Below are 21,680 nucleotides of genomic sequence, written 5' to 3' on the forward strand. Positions count from 1 at the left end.
ATACTTGTACGGACGCATTTAAGCAGGGCAACGCGTACGCGCACACAATCACAAACACCAGAAAAAAGTGCTTGCGAGTTTTTGCATAAATTTATGTGCTAAACTTATCATCAAGTGCTCATAGGGGTTTTCCGTCTATCGCCGCCAGAATGATCGCATGCAGGCACATCAATTTTGTCCTACTTCACTTCACTACACTTTGTTGCTTCACACMACATTCGGCTGTGCCGCATTCAAGYCGCCGTCACATTTGTCATACGAGCAATAGTCATGCATTATGTTATGCCATAAGGCGAGACAAAATGGCTTAGCGCTTAAAAGTTTCGTATGTATGTTTCAATTTACTATATATACAAACACAYATACGTTTTGTATCCCAGTTGTAACTGTCACTGTCGCTACGTATGTACCATGTATGTATGTTTATGTACTATGTAATGTAAGCTTGTATATAGCTCCACCAGATTTGAGGCGAGGGTTAAGCACCTTATAGCCAGTGAAAGTGAATTTGCAGTCAGCAAATGAGTCATTTAATATGTAATACATACGCTCCCATATACATGTATGTGCTTACATATGTATGTGTTTATGGATATGTATAAGGCGAACGAGCATTTGGTGTCATTTTTCGTGCTTATATGTATATACGTGGATGGCTTTGCTTAGTGCTTGTGTTTTTTTTTTTTTGTTTTTTTTTTTTAAATTACAGCTTAATGGCGGCTTGAAACAGTTAGCGTTTAGGGCTTTTGTTGTCCACTTCTGGTTTTATATGTATGTACACATACATATATAGTAAATATGTACAGATATGCAGCTATCGATTCGAARTTATGAAATTGTTGAAAATTTGTTACATAACTTCGCGTTGATACTTTTTTGCTTATAAAAGTCTGTTTAATGACCGAACAGCGTTGAAAATGTGCTATATGACCCTGTTRACAATAGCAATAATTTAAGAATACTATTTTAACCGTGCTCAACATTGTATTAAAGTAATTTATCACAAAATAATAAATCTACGGTGAGTTTAACAGTTTTTTCGGACAAAGATAGAGAGTAAATTTCATTTAATGATATATACTACACCTACAAGGTGCGTTCCAAAGTAAACAGCACTTAAAAAAAAATAGAAAAAATGATTTTTTCGGCAAAATCAATTTATCTCATTCAAAATACAGACAGTTTTTGCACGGTCCAAAAGCRTGTCGAACGAGGGTTTTAGCTCGTTGGCCGGTATGGCCGTCAGTATACTGGCGCAAGCCTTTTGAATGGGCTTTACTTCTGCATAACAAAAAGGAAGAAGACGCACGGTGCCATATCAGGCGAACACGGGGATTGGTTAATGGTTAAAATGTGATTTTTGATCAAATAATCGGTCACAAGCGTCGATCGATGCCTTGGCGCGTTATCGTGCGAAAACGCCAACTTTCACCTTCGCGATATTGGGGCCGAACACCTTRGAATCACAAAAACAAATCAGCATTGTCTTCACTTTTGACTTCTCCATGCGCGATTTTTTGGGTTTCGGCTMGTCCGGTGCCTTCCATTCAGCGCTCTGGCGTTTCGTTTCGGSATCACATTGGAAGCACCCTTTTCGTCACTGGTCACAATATTGYAAAGGAAGTTTTTGTCCTTTTTGACCTCTTTGATGATGTCGAATGTTGGATTCTGACCAATTTTTGGTCKKCAGTCAATTTGTGCGGAACAAACCGTGCACACACCTTTCGTAAGTAATACGATAAATCGGTGTATGGAGATGTTCAATTCCATTTTCATGAATTTGAACAATGATTTCGGCTGATTTTTGATGAATTCGTACACAGTTTCGACGGATTTTCCGGTGATCACGGATTCTTATTGGCCCACATATTGATCGTCATTTATGTCCTAACGACCACTTTGAAAACGTTGAAACCACTCGTGCACTCTGCTACGGGATAGGCAATCATCGCCATAAACTTGTTTTATCAACCAATTTTAAAACAAAATTTAATGTTGACTCTTTGTTCGAAGCTCATTTTCGCACCGATAACACAAACATACTGACGCGTAAAAGGGAATAACTTCACTTCCAATCGATGAATTGTCACTGTACAATCGATAAAGATAGCAGASACCAGGACCAGGGGCGCTAGATTCAAAAAGTCCTGTTTACTTWGGAAGGCTCCTTGTATGAGAAAGATAGTGACATGTTATATTAATTTTCTCTCCCGGATCCGGACCCAAAGATATTTTGGGATCTGGTTTCACCAGTCAAAATGTATATACTAGCAAATGTTGTTTTTCACTTCTATATCATTGCTTCCGTTCTAGGTYTTCTCTACCTCTTATCTTATTTGATTTGGGTTGGGATTTCCAACTGTTCTATTGCTACCTTGTAGAATCTAGTGTTGTAATTCCCTTTTTCTCCATCATTTCTGTACTCTTGTAACCKGTTKCTACAGGGTATAATAGTTTTCTTTACCCAACGGTTTTATGTATCATCTAAAACTAATCGAGACAGATATAGTGCTATATACATATGTAAGTATACTCGTATAAATAATCAGGATGACGAGACGAGTTGAAATACGGGTGACCGTCTGTCTGAGTAAAATAGATAACTARCTAATGTAACTTGGTAAACATGTTCCTTGGCGGAGTTCGTAGATCGGCGTAATTGCACCACTACYACGCCCACAAAACGYCATTAATTGGAAACGTCTAAAATGCCACAACTAAGCACTTAATAATATATAGAACTGTAATTTGTCGCGACCCCGCACTCTAATAGATTTAGTGTACATATCTCCTAGATCACTAAAGCTACAATAGCCAAATTCGCATAAAACAATTCTTATAAAAACTGTTACCGACAGTGTGWRAATGGWSKRAATTGGATGATAAATCCATCCACGCTCCACATAACGGTACTTTTAAAAACTACAATTAGCACAATTAATCAATAACTAAATACGCCAGAGGGAGGTTGGAGTGATATGTAAAAGTGCATGTTAGTTAGGAAAGCTCTCTGACCGCCATTTACGTGGAAGTGCCCAGAGAYGATTCTTTTACATATGCYTACAGCARTTCACGRCTTCCGGTCTTAGACCAAGTATCCTCTGGGTAGCCAAAGAACATCCGTTTGATGGTGAGCTAAAGTGAGAAGGCGAACCATTCCAAAACAGGGTTTGGCGCATGGCCACGTAAAAAATGCCCCCTAGTGAAAACGAGACAACAGCTTCCATGAAGAAGTTCGAATAGCAATTACCCRTCTGAAGAACAACAATGCGGCGGGRGCCGATAGATTGCCGGCCGAGCTATTCAAACAAGGCGGTGAAGAACTGATACGGAGCATGCATCAGCTTCTTTGCAGAATATGATGCCAGACGATTGGATTTAAATGTGCGCTGCCCAATCTACAAAAAAGGGAGACCCGACAATCTGTGCCAACTACAACGGAATAAGCCTCCTCAACGTCGCCTCTAAGGTTCTTTGGAGCGTATTGTGTGAAAGATTAAAGCCCACCGTCAACAAACTGATTGGACCTTATCAGTATGGCTTTAAGCCTAGAATATCAACAACTGACCAGATATTCACCATGCGCCAAAACTTGGAAAAGACCCTTGAGAAGAGGATCGTCAGTCATCACCTCTTTGTCGATTTCAAAGCTGCTTTTGACTTACTTTACTTGGCTCCCACGTCACTGTTGACAGTCATAACTTCGAAGTCGTAGATATTTTCATTCATCTCGGAACCAGMMTTAACARCAACAACAACGTCAGCCTCGAAATCCAACGGAGAATAACTCTTGCCAACAAGTGCTACTTCGGATTGAATAGCCAATTGAAAAGTAAAGTCCTCTCTCGACGAACAAAGGCCAAACTCTACAAGTCATCTTCATCCCGTACTGCTATATTGTATGGTGCAGAGGCATGGACGGTGACATCTGATGAGTCGACGTTACGATTTTTCGAGAGAAGTTGTCTGCGGAAGATTTATGGTCCTTTTGCGCGTTGTCCACGGCGAATATCGCATTCTATGGAACGATGAGCTGTATGARATTTACGACGGCATTGACATAGTTCAGCGAATTAAAAGATAGCRGCTACGCTGGCTATATCATGTCGTTCGAATGGATGAAAACACACCATTTCTGAGAGTATTCGACGAAGTACTGTATTTCCGGTGCCTCGTCAGTCGGGAACTTAACCGAAACGGATCCGGATTTTTATCCGGCCAAGCACTGCCAACAACACTTCGTTGAAAAGACCAGAWGGAGATGGACCTGGCTACACTGGGAATCTCMAATTGGCACTAAACAGCCAAAAAAAAAATCAGCGCCATGACTAAAATGTAAAAACCACTTTAAATTTTCCTTTTGCATTTATCTATTTATTTTTGATTTGTTTTAAAATTTCATACTTAATTTGGCTAAAGGATATTTGCATTGCAGATAAAAATTAACAGCCACCTACTATCCATCTATATGTATATGATTCATAAAAATCAACAAAATATGCATTGTGCATTTCGTATATAATATTTTTATATAAGTTTGTATGTATGTATAAAGTATATTGTATTAACATATCACATATGCATCGCCGAAAATATAACTTACATTCCTACCAGACTACAACAAAACAAACATTAATTCAATTAAATTTTCAGTTAACTTTTTTGAGCAAATAGCACTTATTACAGGCGCTAAATACGTGTGTGCTCCTGCGTAGAATTTACGTAATTCTGCATACATCTAACGTAAAAAAGCATACGTTTTTCTTGAGGCTTGTATGCAATTATTATTATTGTTATGTAGTAATATATTAATATTATATTAATTTAAACTCTTACGAATTTGGCGTAAATTTTCAATTATTACCAAAGCAGCTGCTCTCTAGATATCTAGTAGTTATTTAATTATCCATTTTTGTAAAGAGTTTCTTTCGGCACTCTTGAAGACTCGATTTATCCAATGAGATAAAAGGTTGTGAATTCTGTTCCAAGTCCTCTAAATTGAGGAAACTATTTGGTCGGCTTATTGCGGTTGGTGAAGATTGGATGTCATTAAAATTTTCGATGCCACACTCGTTCTCTACCGCTCTGTATCAATAAAAACAAAAACAAAAAATATAAATTTAATAAATATATATAACTCAATTACGGTAAACCAAATATTTACTTAAAACTTGTCTTAGTTAAATCCTTGCGAGAGCGGAAACTGTGGTTGTTGTGATTTACTGGAGTTGAGTTTACAATTTTATTGTGCGTCGAAAACGTAATAGGTGTGCTTTGCTGAGATAAATGCAAGCAATTTTCGCCTGGTAAAAATTCGATTGGAGTATTTCGCACATTTCCTGCGGTAGGTGTTGATGCATGTAAAGGCAGGGAGATCATAGGTGGTCGCTTATCTCTAAGATTTTGTTGTCGCGGAGAACCATTCAGTTTGTGTTCATTACTGGCCGCATCGCGGTGCATGTAAGCACTAAGAATAGATGTGACGAAATTAAAAATTATTTGCTTCAAATTACACAATTTTGACCACGCCACTCTGCGTGAACGGCGTATTGTTTGTTTCTGTAAATAAATAAATATTGTATAATTATTTATAACTAGTAAGGCAGTATAGAGTTGTATACTCTTGAAATTTGTAGGAATTAGAAACGTGTATTAAGGAACACTTTAYATGTGGGAGTTCAAAATTTAGAACTGTTCTATATGTACCATTTTTATTAATAGCTTCCATCGATCCCTACGCTCCATTAAGCAAACTAGCTTTTTATGACTTAAAAGGTGGTCCACAGTTGGTCGAGAATCAGGATCTGGCGACATCATTTGTCTTATGAGTACTTCTAGTTCCGGTGATATGTCTACATAAAATGTATTATTATTATTTATTTTTTTTTATTGCTTGAAAAATTTACTTTTCATAAAATCTTGTGGTAAAACTCCACTACGTAATTGTTGCCATAATGGTCCATTGTGTGGCAATTCCAAATAACAAGACAATTCAAGCATTGCAACTCCCAGACTAAAAATATCAGCGGCTTTCGAAAATTTTCCCTGTAGTATTTCCGGCGCCATGTAACGAGAGTCTCCTTCTGTTGCTTGGTGGAGGTTTGCCTATAAAAAAATTTATAATATTTTTAATTACAAGAATTATTCAACAATAATAAAAACAGACAAAACATTTTGTAAAGCTAAATGAACGTTTATAAAAAATATAAATTTCATACTTACTCTATCTACATCAATAACCAAACCAAAGTCAGCCAATTTACAACTGTCGTCATCGCCTATCAGAACATTATCCAATTTTATATCCAAATGAATGAGATTTCTGTCATGAAGATTCTTTAATGCAAGYAACAAGTCTAGTAAAATATTCCAAATCGTTTCTTCAGGTATATGTCGGCGACGTACTAAATATCTATCCAAACTTTCACGACATAGTTCCATTTGCATGTATAAACGGTCGTTTTGCTCCCACGCACGGTAAAATTGCACAAAATTTGCATGACCGGAAAATTGCTCATAACGACGCACCTCCTCCAGTCGTTCTTGTCGATAATGCTCACTGCGATATAGTTCTTTTGACATTTTTATCGCGTACATACGTCCATCTTCGTTAGAACGGACTTTGAAAACTTCGCCAAATGAGCCTTCGCCAATTTTGGCGAGGCACGTAAAACATTGTTCAAAATAAGTTTCGTTCATTGAGCGATCATATGAACCGCTCAACGCATTGGCATCTAATTCGGGTAATGCATTGCAATTGCCATCAGATTCACCACGGAATGAAATCGCATGCGCTGTTGTGGACATACACGTTGATAAGTGGCTACGGTTTGCCAATCGTAACTTCGGTGGGCGAAGTCGACATTCTTGTATCCTCTGGTTTTGTTTCTGTGAATGTTGGAACGCTACTTCGGCACGAATATCCGGTACAGGCAAGCGCGGTAGCGGAAGAGCAGATTCGGTAGTCATATTTTCTGATCTACTGCAAAGATAACAAACAATTATTAAATAATGTAAGTATTTACATATATAATATAATGCAAGAATACTTTTTATTTTTCTATTAAATAAAAGTCTGGTTTACTTTTCACATATACAAAACTACGGTTAATCACACATTTAACTCAGTTATCCTTAAATTTTACTTTTCCGATAATTATAACTCGACAATATATAAAAGGAAAATAGATTTTTCACATGAAGAAAGAACCGCAACAACAAAACCAAAAACGCCGTTTTTAAAATTGAATGACAGTGCCGCGCCGCTTTCATAAAGTTCTATACAGTTCAGCTTTGTGTAGTAATTCCCATATGGGTAAGAAAAATGTTGCAGTGTTGCAAAATACAAGTTTATACGATTAGGATATTTCGATAAGCAGACCCACTATTTTTAATTTTAGAACTAGAACATGTTTAATAATAATTTCAAAAACGATTTACACCTTTTCCTACAATTAATCTTACTTAAATTGTAACAATGCAATTATTTTTCTAAAATTGTACTAGTTATAAAGGGGATGTTTTATACATTTCAAAACAAACAACACTGTTCTCTAAGTACACGTATCCGTTGACCAAAATTGATTTAATAAAAAGCAATTAAAAACATATTGCATTATTATCGCAACGCTTGTTGATTCTAATAGTTTTATTCGCGGAGAAACGTCTTATACATAATTTAGTAATAATACAAGTTTTCTGATAAGACATCGGGATTGATATAAGGATGGTGGTGTTTCGTTTATCATTGGCTCTGCTTCTACTTTTAAATGTAGTTTTCTTGGCATATGGTATTCCCAAGCCTGATGATGAGGAAATTATTGATGGTGACATACCACACACACCATTAGATCATGATTCAGATGGTGAGAAACATTTTGAAGGTGGTCATCACAACAAACAGTATGATCATGAAGCCTTCTTGGGTGAAGATGAAGCAAAATCATTTGATCAACTGCCGCCGGAAGAGAGTAAACGACGTTTGGGTCTCATCGTTGATAGAATTGATGATGACAAGGATGGATTTGTAACACTTTCGGAGCTCAAACGATGGATTGAATATACACAACGTCGTTACATAGACGAAGATGTTAACCGTACGTGGAAAATGCATAATCCAGACAACAATGATACAATCAGCTGGGAGGTTTACCGGGATAATGTTTATGGCTTTTTGGATACCATGGACAAAGAAGAAATTGAAAACGATGAACATAGCATGTCTTTCAAACGCTTACTAAAACGGGATCGTCGGCGTTGGGGAGTCGCTGATAAAGACTTAGACGATAAACTAACACGTGAAGAGTTCACCGCATTTTTGCATCCAGAAGATCATYCCAACATGAAAGATATAGTGCTAACGGAAACAATTGAGGACATTGATACCGACGGAGATGGGAAAATTAGTGTAGATGAATACATTGCAGACATGTACCGTAATTCTGAACCGAACGATGAAGAACCTGAATGGGTTAAAAGTGAAAGGGAAGGCTTTGCTAAGTTCCGTGATATAAATGGTGACGGCTTTTTGGACCGTGAGGAGGTACGCACTTGGATCGTTCCGAAAGATTTTGATCACGCTGAAAGTGAAGCAAAACATCTGTTATTTGAAGCGGATACTGATGACGATGAAAAACTAACGAAGGAAGAAATTTTGGAAAAATATGACGTGTTCGTTGGCTCTCAAGCGACTGATTTTGGCGAGGCGTTAGCGCGTCATGATGAATTCTAAATTAAATATTTTTGAAAATTCTTAATGCCACAAAGGACAAATTATCTATCTCGAATTGAAAGAATCAATGTTTAATATCTAATAGTAGTACTATATTAGTATAAAAGTTTTCATGTGCTAACACTTGCCTTTTGTAACTCGTAATAATATAAACTCATTAACGTAAATAATAAGTTTAACCGGCACACACTATTAATGTACGTTTAAACCCTTTGGACTCCAAATTACTTTATGTTACTTAAATGTGCCAAAAATGTTCATTAGATGTACTATAATTTCTACTAATATTTACATATTTAATGTAAAGATGCTTCGAAAAAGTATATAATTCAAATATTTACATAAATATTTAAGAATGTGCATTTGGCTTCACAAGTTTAATAATTCTGTAGATGCATTATACTTGTAATAAATGCCAAATACAACTATGAAACTTTTGGTTTTTATTATGAAATTTTTTTATACCAAGAGATAAACATATATTTGATTGTACTGCAAAGGTCAGCAATATTTTGTGTGTCGACTACTACATATGAAACTTAGAAATCCTACAAACAAAAATGACTGGAATAAAGCCACGCAAACAGTTCCAGAACAAWCACATAGTTGTCGCGATGGTCTAATGGGGTTGAGATAAGCAAATGTGTCTCATATTATTTAACTTCCTCTATGTATATATTACWGTATTTGTACCAATTGTGTGCTTATGAATTTTTATTCATACGTRTGTACATACAAATAAGTCATCATATGTTATACATACTTACGTAGGAATATGCAGTAAAAAATAATAGAGATCATAATACAGAAAGAGGCGTTAGTTATATGTACATATATACATACCTATGCATCTGCAAATGCAAATAGAAAAATTATTGCATATATACATACATACAATTGTACATATATTCATACGCTTAAAATTAATTTTTTTCGTCTTATTAATGTCTACGTAAATTTTATTTTTAGACTTTTTTGTTTAGATTTACTTTGCTGAATGAATACGAACTGACACTCTCCTACAACGGCGCAAGGCATTAAACACAATTTCTTAGCATTATATCACATATCTACATAAATATGGAAGCATATGTACTACATGTATACTGTGATATTTAGCCAGCGTGCACCCAGGATGACCGTTGTTGAGTATTGAAGCGTTATCAGGGAACATAAAACTTCGAGCGACTGTAGTTTGTAACTCAAGTATAACGTTTTCCTCAATATAATCATTTTCATTGTTAAATAAAACTATTAAAGTTATTTTACGAATTTTCAATTAATTTATTTTTTATCAGAGACACACATTCAATTAGTATTATTAATTCCATCAATATGTAATGAAACTAACTTCAATTAATTTTTCTGTTGTAGTAATCATAAGATTTACTCATCTGCATGTATATAGTTAGTTGTCTRAATATGTATCGATGATTCGTACCTAAACTTACGCATAGAAATTCATAATTATTTAAACGCATTACAAATTGTACACAAGCATGGAAATTCAACCACTTGTGATTTTCCGATTCCATATGAGCATCTGCATATATATTTTGGTATTAAATACAACTACAATAGATTATACATACAATTTGCAAACATTTTTTTAGTTTTGTATATCCGCATGTGAGTTTATAAACTTTCATCGTTTTTCAATCGTGGTTAATTTTTGGTTAGTTGGCTAACATTTGGTTTACGGCAACTATTAGTAGATAAACATGAATGCCTATTATTCTATATGAACTGTACTAACACATTTCCATTTTGAGTTCCATTACATACATATGTTTTTAGTTATTCATGAATCATTTTCTGTTTTGGTTTAATTTCCTTTCTAACACTGTTCAATCCATTAATTTTTGATTTACACATTTTATTTTATATAATTTTAATTTAAAAAAGCACTTTTATAATATAAAAGATTAATCGTTTTCATTGTTTATAACCRTTATCGATTCTACGTATTCCAGAGCAATAGGATTATAGCCTTTGCGTTTTTATTTTTTAACTGACATCAAAACTTTTAGTTTTAAATCAATGTGCAAGAAAAGAGAATATAAAATTATTTTCAATGAAGCAACAAAAGTTACACATAATACTAAATAAACAGGAAAAATGTTGGGATAGTTTTCACAAATATTCAAGATAAAATGGTAATATAAACTATATATATAATTTTTCATCCTTAGTATATGAAACTGCTATTTGACTATTTCTARGAGAAATCTCTATCGCGATTATTTATTCAGCTCCCGAAATTATAGCCTAAATAATGAAATTAATGCAATTAGTCATTCGCTCCGATTGTGCATCGACGCCAAGTTAGATATATRGCATTATGCGGAAACAAATGTCTGTTCGATCTGTCACTTGTACAAGCACAAGCAATGGCTTTTCTATTTAAGATTAGTAAAGAAATTTTATAGACGATATTGACAACATTTAACATCAAAAACTCGGCTGTCTGTGGGACTTTGTTGGAAGCAATAGCTTTTTATAGATGATGTTACATTCCGCATTTATCACAACAAGAATAGCGCTCCAAATGTTTCAAATGTATTATATTAATTTATTTTTGGTTATTTTGATTTTTCTCTTTGTTTTCGATTAAATTGTTTACATGCGATGGGCGTTTTCCCGTTTAAACTTCAATTATTTTGGCTGTCGCTTGGTTTCCGACGTCCACTATGCGACGCACGGCTTGAAGTAGCGGCAAATTAGAGTAACGTACATTTACGTTTCGATTTGGGCTGCAGCACTGGACAAAGGACGGAGCGTATGGCTTCATCAAATACTGTTTTTAAACCCTTTTGCGTGAGTGCCGAACATTCCAAATATTTAACAGCACCAATTTCTTTTGCCATAGATAATCCTTGAGGATAAGTTATAGGTGCAAGTTTTTTGTCACGCAGTTTCTCAATAGTGTTTTTATCGTCGCGCAAGTCCAATTTGGTACCCACCAATATAATGGGCGTGTTAGGGCAATGATGACGCACTTCCGGATACCACTTAGCACGCACATTCTCAAATGACGCTGGATTCACCAAAGAAAAGCAGATAAGAAAAACATCAGTTTGTGGATAGGATAATGGACGTAGCCGATCGTAATCTTCCTGTCCGGCAGTATCCCAAAGTCCAAGATTAATGGGTTTGGCATCAACCATTACATTTGCCGAGTAATTATCGAACACAGTGGGGATATATTCACCAGGAAAGGCATTTGTTGTGTAGCTGATAAGTAAGCAAGTCTTACCCACCGCACCATCGCCTACCACGACGCACTTAATTGCTTGCATTTTGCTACTGGCGGGGAACTGAGATTATCCCACACGATATCGATATAAGAGACGAAAAGAAACAATTAATTAACTAAATGCTTTTTTCTGTGCGGATTGGTAATAGTTTTTTATCAAAAACTAATTGGAATTTATAATTTTTCTTCTTTGTTGTGTGATTGTGCGTTTAGTTCACTTTTCCCCAAATTTTCCTTCAATTATGATTTTTATGTAGTGAATACGCGTTCAGCAATGCAATCTAACGTGTTGTATGTTCAGTGTGACAAATAGAGAGAATAATTTATTTCTAGTAAAATATGCTATTTATCAAACTATGAAATTTAGAATTAGAGAATGTTAATAAATTTTGCTTTTTTACTGTTTTAACGTAATAGAAAGCACATTATTATTTAATAATTTTTTGCATGATATTACACTTTTTCCACATATTAAAACGAAATGGACAACTCTGTTGATAGTAACTGTCAATAGAGTGCACTGCCTATATGACGTTTCAGTTTTCTATTAATTGTTTATACGTGTTTTTATGTGCAAAAATTTTATATTATGGCTACTAAACTAAATGTAAATATTAGAACACTTCTGTCCAACTGCGAAGAGCTATCAAAGGACGAAGCAAATTATTGGCGTTTGAAAAAGTTTATAAAATCTTTGGATACAATGATAGAGGAACTCAAGGAATTTGACGAGTTAGTGCAATATTTACTGGCTTGAGCATTATGATAATGGCATTACCTTTTCAGTTTAAGTAGTAATATGAAAATTGCAGATTATACAAAACGACTACAGGCTCTGAAGATTCTTACGAATTACATAGATAGTCCACCACCTGTAAAGAGCCTACGATCTAAACTACGTCCTGCATATGAAGCTGGTGAGGAKGCAATAAAAGAAATGAAGCAACTCCAAAGTTCGAAACATTATGCAGATATACGAAAAGAGTTACTAAATGGTAGGTTCAAAGTTTGTAAAAGGTGTAAACAATCTTAGTATTGTTTTTTTTTTGTGTATAATATCCACAGAAGATTCACTTCGCCGACGAAAACCAGATGATAATGTAGCAAATGCTGATAACATGAATGAAGCGGTTAAATATTATAATGAAGCTCAAGAAAAAATCACTGAGCATATGCTGTCACTAACGCGAAATCTGAAAGAGCAGACAGAGACCGCAAATCGGATAATAAAGAAGGATACTGAAGTAGCTTCAAGATCTACAAATATGGCTGATCGCAACATTAATTCATTGAATAAAGAAACGGAAAAATTAGCTGAACATTCACGTAATGCATGGAAATGTTGGATGTGGCTGATGTTCGCTTTCGTTATTACAGTATTTATTGGTATGTTAAATCACCAGATTTGCTGTATTTATTAGTTTAAATTTATTCTAATTTCAGGTATGGTATTATTCATGAAAATTATGAAAAAGAGGAAAGTTTAGACCGAACATATCCAGTGATAGCATAAACATCTTAATTTTACTCGTTTATTTAAGTAAAACATATAACTAAACAAATTCAAGAAATAAACTGAATACATTCTATCCAATAAATGTGTTTCCTGAAAAAGTTTTGAATATTAAGCGAAAGAATTTCTATTCGTAGGGTTGCAAATTTGTATTAGAACAGAATTTAATTTTTTTAGTGTTCATTAAACAAAGCATAGGAAGTGTCAAAATCGCAACTGTCAAAAATAAGCCAGTATTACCAATTACATTACTTTTTCTGCCTGTCTCTTTCTTTTTCCGGTCACCACAATGGTAAGACCTAAACCAAAATTTTCCAATAATTATCTATTTTCAAACATCGTAGTTTATTCTTATTTTCGAACTATACGATGCATTGAAAACTCAAGGATTTTAAAACTAGGCAAAATGTAATGAAAATATTTTCTGTGCACCATTTCAGGGTATCGATATCAGCCACAAATACGATCGCAAAGTTCGCAGAACTGAGCCCAAATCTCAAGATGTTTACTTGCGCCTTCTTGTTAAGGTAAGTATTGAACCAATTAATTGACTGTATAATTAACTTTACGTACGATTATTCTMCTATAATATGTAAATAAAGTATTGTACGTATCGTTAATTAACTTGTTTAGTATCTATGGTGTTGTAATTATATTACAGTAACAATCATATTTCTCCTCAATAGCTGTACCGCTTCCTGCAGCGTCGTACCAATAAGAAGTTCAATCGCATCGTGTTGAAGCGTCTGTTTATGAGCAGAATTAACCGCCCACCAATGTCGTTGCAGCGTGTCAGCCGCTTCTTCAAGAAAGCCGATCAACCCGAGGCTACCGTTGTTGTTGTTGGTAGCATTACCAATGACATTCGTCTATTGAAAGTACCAAAAATGACGATTTGTGCTTTACATGTCTCACAAACAGCTCGCGAGCGTATCATTAAGGCTGGTGGTAAAGTATTGACTTTCGATCAATTGGCACTTAAATCGCCAACTGGAAAGAAAACATTGCTGTTGCAAGGTAAACGTACTGCACGCACAGCTTGCAAGCACTTCGGCAAGGCTCCCGGTGTGCCACACTCTCACACCCGACCATATGTCCGATCAAAGGGTCGCAAATTTGAGCGTGCTCGTGGTCGTCGTTCCAGCTGTGGTTACAAGAAGTAAACAATCGATTTTGCACGTTTCTACGTTAGTTATTAGATTGTGTACAACCACGCAATTCTTGTTTGCGAGAATGGTTATACATTTAGAGTGCATGACATCCTGCGCTGTATCAGTAATACAAATAAAAAATTAATTACTTTAATGTTTTTTCAAAGTAAAACATGTGTGTTTTTCATAAAAAGTGCCCAGCCAATTAAAAATATTGTTCGCGTAAAAGTAAATTCAAAAAATTAATTACGTGTACAAGAGTTTAGTTCGTGGTTTGACGAGTGACAGTTACATTTAAATAATTGGGGACACCTTTGTACCAACAAATTAGAATATATCAAAACAACGAATTATAACATTTTGTGCTAAAAAGTATCAAATTTATTATTGGAGATTATTGAAATTACAACCATTATTATCTTGTAAAGTATATTCGCAATTTTGTATAAGATATCAAATTGACTTAATGTGTAATGTTATATATATTAGCTTTAATTCTTATTATTGCTTTGATATAGTYGTGTGCGCATTAGACCGACTTTTATTTATCGCAAGTTTCTACGTATATGTACATGCGGTCTTATTGCAAATGTCCACTCCAGTAATTTATTAGCGGCTGGTCCTGAGGTTGCACGCCTAAAACTTTTTTTAATTTCGCCTGACCATTAGACGATTTTGCCTGATTTAGGCATATGACTTTACTATAAGACATAAGGAACAAAAAATAATTCAACGTTACTGTTGGTTAATGCAACAATGCGAATATACGAACTTTTTCCACTCTTCCATTAAAACTCTTGTTTGCTTATTTAACACCAGTGGTGTAAAACGTTTCTCGTCCACTGCCTTCATTAATTTTACCATCAAGTCGGGCCCTGCAAAATAAGAGCTATCGTAATATAAATGTGAACATATAAAACATTTTGATTTAAAATACATTTTCTCGGCAATTCCCCTGGCCATTTTACACAAACTTTCTGACCATCAGCAGAATCATCCAAAAAGTCTACACGATACACAGAGCTACATGCCATAGGCACTGCTATTTCGTTTGACACAGATATTATTTTATAATCAGAACTAATAGAATGTTGATGTTGGGCATCAATACGCATGAGATTATGCATTGGTTCTGGTAGTAGTTTTTTCAAACACAACATGAAATTTAACGTGCGATCTGAGCTACCGCGAATAATTATCTGTAAATTAAAAAAAAAAATTAGAATTTATTTTATATTATTATTTTTTACATACTTTTATGCCAGTTAAAGCACAGTAAACGATTGTGTTGAATTCTCGTCGCACCACTTCCTTCACATGTCGTAGTGAATAAAACTCTTCACGCTCCGGATCATTAATTGTTTCCTCGTACTTTTGCAACATTGGCAGTGTTATGTTATAGGTCAAACGCTGTTGCGGTGGACGGTCACTGCTTTGTGGTGGCAACCACGGCAAATTGCCGAAAGTTACATGTTCCGTAAGAAATCGTGAGCCGGCCAACAATATCCACGAAAAATGTGAATGTAAAAATGCAAAAATATTCTCTTCGCCAGTTAATTCTACTAAAGAGCGTGGAGTCTGTACTAAAACTTGGGCACTAGATAGACGCCGTTGACGCGGCAATTCCTTTGTCTCATCATTAATTTTTTTAGCTGATGCTTGTATGTCGGCGGATATTTTGCGCAGGTGCTCTGCTAGAAAGGGTTTTGTGTTTAGGAGAAAGTACTTATCCTTCATAAGAACAATTATCGAGAAGAGTTGATAGAATCCGCGTGCCTAGAATAACAAAAGCAGTTTATATAAAAAATATATATGTTAATATGAAATCGATAAATTATTTACCTGTAAATCATTTACTTGAAATGTGTGACTTAATACATGTCCCCTTGAAGAGTCACCAAAGAATACAAAACCTCCGTCTTTGTTGGAATTAATTTCACAGCTAAGGCTTCGCACAGCTGCCTGTTTAATCAGCAATTGAACATCCGGCAATGCAGCTGTCTGTGTGCTTAAAAAAGTAGCGCCACTTTCATTATCTTTGCTGTACATGCCATTGGTTTGCCCTACGGAATTGCATGCAGAACAAAGTTTATTTTCTACATGTTGTTGATTTATCTGCAGCTCTTCAAGTTTTGTATCTCGCAATGTTTGTGTACAAAATATCGCACTAGGGCCATGTGCCTCGCAGAAGTGGCAGAGCGCTATAACTGCATTCATATTATCACTAAAGTCTTTATTAATATTATTAATTTAATAAATAAACTTAATAAAGCTTTGATATTTATATTTTTTATAATTTCACTATGTAAACATATTATGGCTTTTACTAACTTTAAGTGGTTATTATATCGTATCGTCACCAGACCCGTATTTGGGGTTAATATAAGTGTTGGCAAAATTGGTTTTTTCTGCCGCAGGATTACTTTTCAACAAATTTGTTCCTGGATTTAACAATTTTTGCTGTGCTATTTATAAGCTTGTATTGAATTTTTCATTTATTCTTATATGTACTTGTTTAACCATTAACACTTTAATTATTGCTTATTCGGGTATATTTTATATAAACTAGTAAAAATAGCTTTAATTCAACATTTAAGATTTTGTTATATTTGATTTATTTACACAATAACAAAAGGGTTGCATGATAACAAATAAGAAGTGATGCCATATAGGAATGCTTTTGTTCTAATCGAATTATTGGTATTATTTATTTTAAGAAAATGTAATAAATTATATTTTATCTTTCCTCACACATCTTCCTTTTTACAATTAGTCTAGCGGTTTTAAAGTTAAAAATTATAAATAATTGGGCAAGCCAACTGACAATTGATTGACCCAGTCATTAACCAAGAGCGCGATTAGCGATTTCTCTTAATGATTCTTTGAGTTTCTTAAGTTGGAAATGACAAATTTAATCCAATTTTTTTATTTGTAGATTATAAGTTGCATGGTGTGTATATGCTAGTTTAATTTTTTCAGTTTATTGGAGTTTTGGTATATAACAATAAATTGTGTATATACTGGCAGCGTAATTATGATTTCATTTAACAGCGTCATCTGTGGTTTGATAGTAAGGTAAGCCTTAACCCGCCTAAAGTGCTAAACATAAAATATATACAAAAATATGTTAATCTTATTAAAATAWAAAAAAAATATTGTTTTTGAATTTACATTGCAAAATTCGTGTTATACTATTTTAAACCAGAGCTCTTAGGGCCATCAATTTCAATGGTCTAGAACAKTGGTCGGTAAACTTACATATTCCAACAATTTATATTTTATGAACTTTTAATTCTGATTTTGGGAACTTTTAGTTAATTAAATTATGTAAATAAAACGAATTATTTTCTCTTATTATAAAAATATACAACTTTATTTGTATTGAAWTTTAAGCTTTGTTTACTGTTTATTTATGTTTCAAATATTTATTTACGTACTTGTGCATTTTTACTTTAAACTATTCGCTTGCAAAGCAATGTGTTTACTTGAGAGTCAATTTATAGCGCGCACGCGCTTTGTGACACTATAATTAGAAGGGTTTCATTTATCAARGCAACATTAACAAAAAGAATAAAAAATTAACGTAAATATTCTAAAAAAAAGTAAAAGGAAATAGCAAACGTGATTTAAATCAGTCAATAAACAGCTCATATAGAAATACCTCAATTATAAATCTGCGCTTCTGAACAGGTTATCCTATTTCTAACGCATATCTATGTAAATAATAACAAAATCATATTTGCTAATGTTTTTTTTAGAAAACTATTTCCCTATTGCGCTCTTAGAATATCATTGTAAAGGTTTTAAATGACTTAAGCCTTATATAAATAAATAATTCATGGAAATGCCATTAACTGTGTATAACAACTTCAAGTTCATACCATTAAATTGGACCTGGAATGAAGTGTTACTCTTCATACTCAAAACATTAACTAAAGTATGTAAGTCGATCTATGACAGATGTTGAGCTCCTTTGTGATCTCTCTGTTGTCAACACTTCGACTTTTCAATGTTAACGCCATTAACAGCTGTCTCTTATACACATCTAGATGTGTATAAGAGACAGGTGTTACTCTTCATACTCAAAACATTAACTAAAGTATGTAAGTCGATCTATGACAGATGTTGAGCTCCTTTGTGATCTCTCTGTTGTCAACACTTCGACTTTTCAATGTTAACGCCATTAACAGAGGTGGAGCGATGATTTGCGCCAGACAAGTTTTCGTTGAATTCACGCAGCGAGGGTCGTGTTTTTTGCCACTCAAATACTTGTGCTCGTGATAAAGTAGACTCCTCAAAAATTTCCACTACATTTTCAATGATTCCAAAGCCGTGATTTCATTGGCAACACCCAATTTCATTCCAAAAATTGGCAAACAATCTCTTCGCAACGAAAACAAACAGTTGCCAAATATATAATAATTAACATATGGAGATCAAACTTCGCATAAACGAGAAAAAATGTTGTACCACTCCGAGTAATCCAGTGGTCCAGTCCGAGTAATATTTGAGGAGATGGCATAGCTAAAGTCTTACTCAATTCATACTTTCTGCTGCCACCGGTCAAACACTCACCAAATTCTCTTCAAAATAAGAAGAAGCATGAATTAATGTTTGACTTATAAGTTTTATTTCTGCTCAATAAAATAATGAATTTCTAATCGTTTATATTTACCAAAAGTAGATTTCATAAACATACATATGTAGGTATACGTAAAACATCACCAAATACATACATACAAACACATGAGTATATATATTGTGCATATATGTATGTATATATAGAAGTGAATAAATTTTGGCATAATCACAAATTTAAACTTATGTAATTTTTAGTCACAATAAATCAACATTTACATAGTATACATATTTCGTGTTAATTCACTATTACACTTTTGGAACTACCTATTTGCATATTTTGTTTCGTTTTGTTTTTGTTTTTTGTTTTTTCTTTCTTCTTTTACATTTATTACTTCACATTTAATCGCTACGTCAAGTGAAACAGTAACTTAAAATTAAAAAAATAATAACTTAAATCTTGTAATATTTTTAACATTAAAATAAAAATAGAAAATGGTCGTGTTTGCTCTGCGTATGTGTGTGCGTGTGTATGTGGCTGTGAGTGTGTAAGTGCAAATTGAGCTTATTTAAATTGTATATGAGTGCGTGCGTTTGTGTGTTTGTTTAAGTGTGTGCGTGCRTGATATGGATTTCGGATGTGCATGTGTGGGTATTTATATGCGTATTGAAACAAACCGTTATAATAATATTAATTGCAACTAACAACTACTAAAACTAAATGCGGTAATCAAAATTAAATTACTTTATAATTAACCTGAAGTGGGACATAGTAGACAGCACAATAGTAGGAGAGATAGTTAGATGGATAGACAGAGAGAGACAGAGAGTGGAAAAGAGGGGAATTGAAAACTTAAATTTTAATAATGTAGATGTAATATAATATGTTGTGTGTGTGTGTGTGTGTGTGACTAAAATTTAAGGATTTTCGGGTGGTTCATCCGGTGTTAGTAGACTTTGCGGTGCATTATCGAGATCGGCCAACACGACCGACGGGAATTCTTCATGCACCGAATTCGAATTCGAATCCTCTTCGAGTACATTCGGTGGCGGACGATTTCCCGGTAGGAATTCATCCAAATTCGGTATATATTCAACAGTTGCGTACTCAGTTGGTGGCGTCAACGATGCCGTCTCTGGCGGCAATGGCTTGCCGACCAACACTTCTTCGAGCACAGTTGGTGGCGGCGGTGCCACAACTGCTGGTGCTCCAACGATTTTGGTCAATTCCGAAATAGCATGTGCCGTCTGTAGTGTKCCCTCATGTGCTTGTATTCCACTTACGCTATCACCTGCTGYGACGGGTGCTTTCTCATCAATTGCGACATCTCCTTCAGCAGCGTGTGTCTCCATGGTGTTGTTGTTGAAATCAACTGCGTTCGGCTTGTCTTTGGTTGTGTTYGGTGCTGCCGTTATTGTGCTGTTGGCGTTGACATTAATGCCTTCACCYGGATTGATATTGCCCWCSCTAGCAGTTASATCTTCGATGCCGCCAGTTTCATTTGTTTCCATAGTGGATGTGGGCGCTTCCAATGTAGCTACTTGCTCGCTAGTGTGAGTTTCAGCTGTGGTTGTGAGGGTGGTGGTAGAAGTGGTAGTTGTTGTTGTTGAAGGTGTAGTCGTCGCCAGTGGTGGCAATGGTGCGATTAGTAGCGGTTTTATAATCGGTGCAATTAATGGTGGCAACACTTCATCACCATTACTCAATGTTGGATTGAGTAGTGGTACTATAACGACCGGCTTGGCATTGGCCAGCACTTGTTGACTCAATTGCGTTGGTATAATCAGTGGATATTTATTGACGAACAACATCGGCAACACGGTGCAGATTTCTTGGTCAATTTCGAAGCATTGTGATTTGCCACGAATACGTGTCTCTTGCTTCAGCATGATGGGACAGAGTTCGTTGAGACGACTGTCACAAAGTATTGGATTGTCTGTTGGTGTTTAGAAAGAGGTTAGTAAAATTTTGGAAGTTCTGTGATATTCTAGCGTGACTTACCATCTAAATATAACTCCAATTTGCCGGGTACGTTGTGGGTCATGCATCTCGTTTGCGAAACTAACTCCGAGGATATGGACGATATTTGATTGCTGGTTAGGTTGGCTTGACACAGTACGGGTAGGCCATGGAAATCCTTCTCCAATCTGGTGATGTTATTGTAGGCGGCCTTTAAGATTTTGAGGTTCGGAAGGAATGTCTGAAAAAATTAGGGAACATTTATAAGTCTGGCGGTAGTTTAAGAATTCATATACATATGTATAGTAGTCCGATATGAAAGAAATTGTTTGAAAAATATACCGTTTCCTCGGACAATGATTTATGACAAATTTCGTGAAGATATCTTGTCAAATAATACAAGGTCTGATCTTAATCGTTCACTTTGTACGGCCGCTATATGCTGTGTTGGTCCGATTTTGGCAATTTCGAAAAATGAACAGCTTCTTTGG

General features: G+C 35.0%; 7 protein-coding genes across 17 annotated transcripts in view; 3 read left to right on the top strand and 4 right to left on the bottom strand.

Moving 5' to 3' along the window:
- Nucleotides 1-4,352: 4,352 nt before the first annotated feature.
- LOC108974557 (membrane-associated tyrosine- and threonine-specific cdc2-inhibitory kinase) lies at nucleotides 4,353-7,223 on the bottom strand. 7 transcript variants are annotated; one of them, XM_018942463.1, is made up of 6 exons: nucleotides 7,085-7,223; nucleotides 6,223-6,979; nucleotides 5,907-6,105; nucleotides 5,707-5,852; nucleotides 5,165-5,559; nucleotides 4,353-5,085 (listed from the first exon to the last, which is right to left on the bottom strand). In XM_018942463.1, the coding sequence occupies exons 2-6, from the start codon at nucleotides 6,967-6,969 to the stop codon at nucleotides 4,899-4,901; spliced, it is 1,674 nt and encodes a 557-aa protein (XP_018798008.1). In that variant the 5' UTR covers nucleotides 6,970-6,979; nucleotides 7,085-7,223; the 3' UTR covers nucleotides 4,353-4,898. The 7 variants fall into 7 exon arrangements, with proteins under 7 accessions (XP_018798008.1, XP_018798004.1, XP_018798007.1 ...); XM_018942459.1 differs by having other exon boundaries at nucleotides 6,223-6,982; XM_018942462.1 differs by having other exon boundaries at nucleotides 7,050-7,223.
- A 329-nt stretch (nucleotides 7,224-7,552) lies between these two features.
- LOC108974561 (calumenin-B) lies at nucleotides 7,553-9,164 on the top strand. The gene has a single exon (XM_018942469.1). The coding sequence runs from the start codon at nucleotides 7,727-7,729 to the stop codon at nucleotides 8,729-8,731; it is 1,005 nt and encodes a 334-aa protein (XP_018798014.1). The 5' UTR covers nucleotides 7,553-7,726; the 3' UTR covers nucleotides 8,732-9,164.
- An 827-nt stretch (nucleotides 9,165-9,991) lies between these two features.
- LOC108974563 (ras-related protein Rac1) lies at nucleotides 9,992-12,284 on the bottom strand. The gene has a single exon (XM_018942470.1). It carries the CDS (start codon nucleotides 12,028-12,030, stop codon nucleotides 11,452-11,454), a length of 579 nt encoding a protein of 192 aa, XP_018798015.1. The 5' UTR covers nucleotides 12,031-12,284; the 3' UTR covers nucleotides 9,992-11,451.
- A 224-nt stretch (nucleotides 12,285-12,508) lies between these two features.
- LOC108974564 (vesicle transport protein USE1) lies at nucleotides 12,509-13,571 on the top strand. 2 transcript variants are annotated; one of them, XM_018942471.1, is made up of 4 exons: nucleotides 12,509-12,719; nucleotides 12,774-12,982; nucleotides 13,053-13,373; nucleotides 13,431-13,571. In XM_018942471.1, exons 1-4 carry the CDS (start codon nucleotides 12,577-12,579, stop codon nucleotides 13,472-13,474), a joined length of 717 nt encoding a protein of 238 aa, XP_018798016.1. In that variant the 5' UTR covers nucleotides 12,509-12,576; the 3' UTR covers nucleotides 13,475-13,571. The 2 variants fall into 2 exon arrangements, with proteins under 2 accessions (XP_018798016.1, XP_018798017.1); XM_018942472.1 differs by having other exon boundaries at nucleotides 12,783-12,982.
- Nucleotides 13,572-13,701: 130 nt separating this feature from the next.
- LOC108974568 (60S ribosomal protein L18) lies at nucleotides 13,702-14,823 on the top strand. Its single transcript, XM_018942480.1, has 3 exons — nucleotides 13,702-13,792; nucleotides 13,941-14,027; nucleotides 14,187-14,823. The coding sequence occupies exons 1-3, from the start codon at nucleotides 13,790-13,792 to the stop codon at nucleotides 14,661-14,663; spliced, it is 567 nt and encodes a 188-aa protein (XP_018798025.1). The 5' UTR covers nucleotides 13,702-13,789; the 3' UTR covers nucleotides 14,664-14,823.
- Nucleotides 14,824-14,849: 26 nt separating this feature from the next.
- On the bottom strand, nucleotides 14,850-17,278 carry LOC108974567 (folliculin). Of its 3 annotated transcripts, none has more exons than XM_018942478.1 (6): nucleotides 16,983-17,278; nucleotides 16,494-16,882; nucleotides 15,906-16,427; nucleotides 15,589-15,850; nucleotides 15,424-15,526; nucleotides 14,850-15,352 (listed from the first exon to the last, which is right to left on the bottom strand). In XM_018942478.1, exons 2-6 carry the CDS (start codon nucleotides 16,866-16,868, stop codon nucleotides 15,232-15,234), a joined length of 1,383 nt encoding a protein of 460 aa, XP_018798023.1. In that variant the 5' UTR covers nucleotides 16,869-16,882; nucleotides 16,983-17,278; the 3' UTR covers nucleotides 14,850-15,231. The 3 variants fall into 3 exon arrangements, with proteins under 3 accessions (XP_018798023.1, XP_018798024.1, XP_018798022.1); XM_018942479.1 differs by having other exon boundaries at nucleotides 16,494-16,858; nucleotides 16,983-17,277; XM_018942477.1 differs by having other exon boundaries at nucleotides 16,494-17,278.
- A 2,616-nt stretch (nucleotides 17,279-19,894) lies between these two features.
- Nucleotides 19,895-21,680, bottom strand: part of LOC108974566 (probable serine/threonine-protein kinase DDB_G0278509) — a 19,051-nt gene continuing 17,265 nt past the window's right edge. For both annotated transcript variants that reach the window (XM_018942476.1, XM_018942475.1), the window contains 2 exons: nucleotides 21,232-21,430; nucleotides 19,895-21,166 (listed from right to left, as the gene is read on the bottom strand). In XM_018942476.1, the coding sequence (XP_018798021.1) occupies nucleotides 20,148-21,166; nucleotides 21,232-21,430 (1,218 nt within the window). In that variant the 3' untranslated portion in view covers nucleotides 19,895-20,147. The remainder of the gene's footprint in view (nucleotides 21,167-21,231; nucleotides 21,431-21,680) is intronic.

This window comes from Bactrocera latifrons, unplaced genomic scaffold, assembly GCF_001853355.1.
Source record: "Bactrocera latifrons isolate USDA-ARS-PBARC rearing strain unplaced genomic scaffold, ASM185335v1 scaffold_567, whole genome shotgun sequence".
NCBI classification, from domain to species: Eukaryota; Metazoa; Arthropoda; class Insecta; order Diptera; family Tephritidae; genus Bactrocera; species Bactrocera latifrons.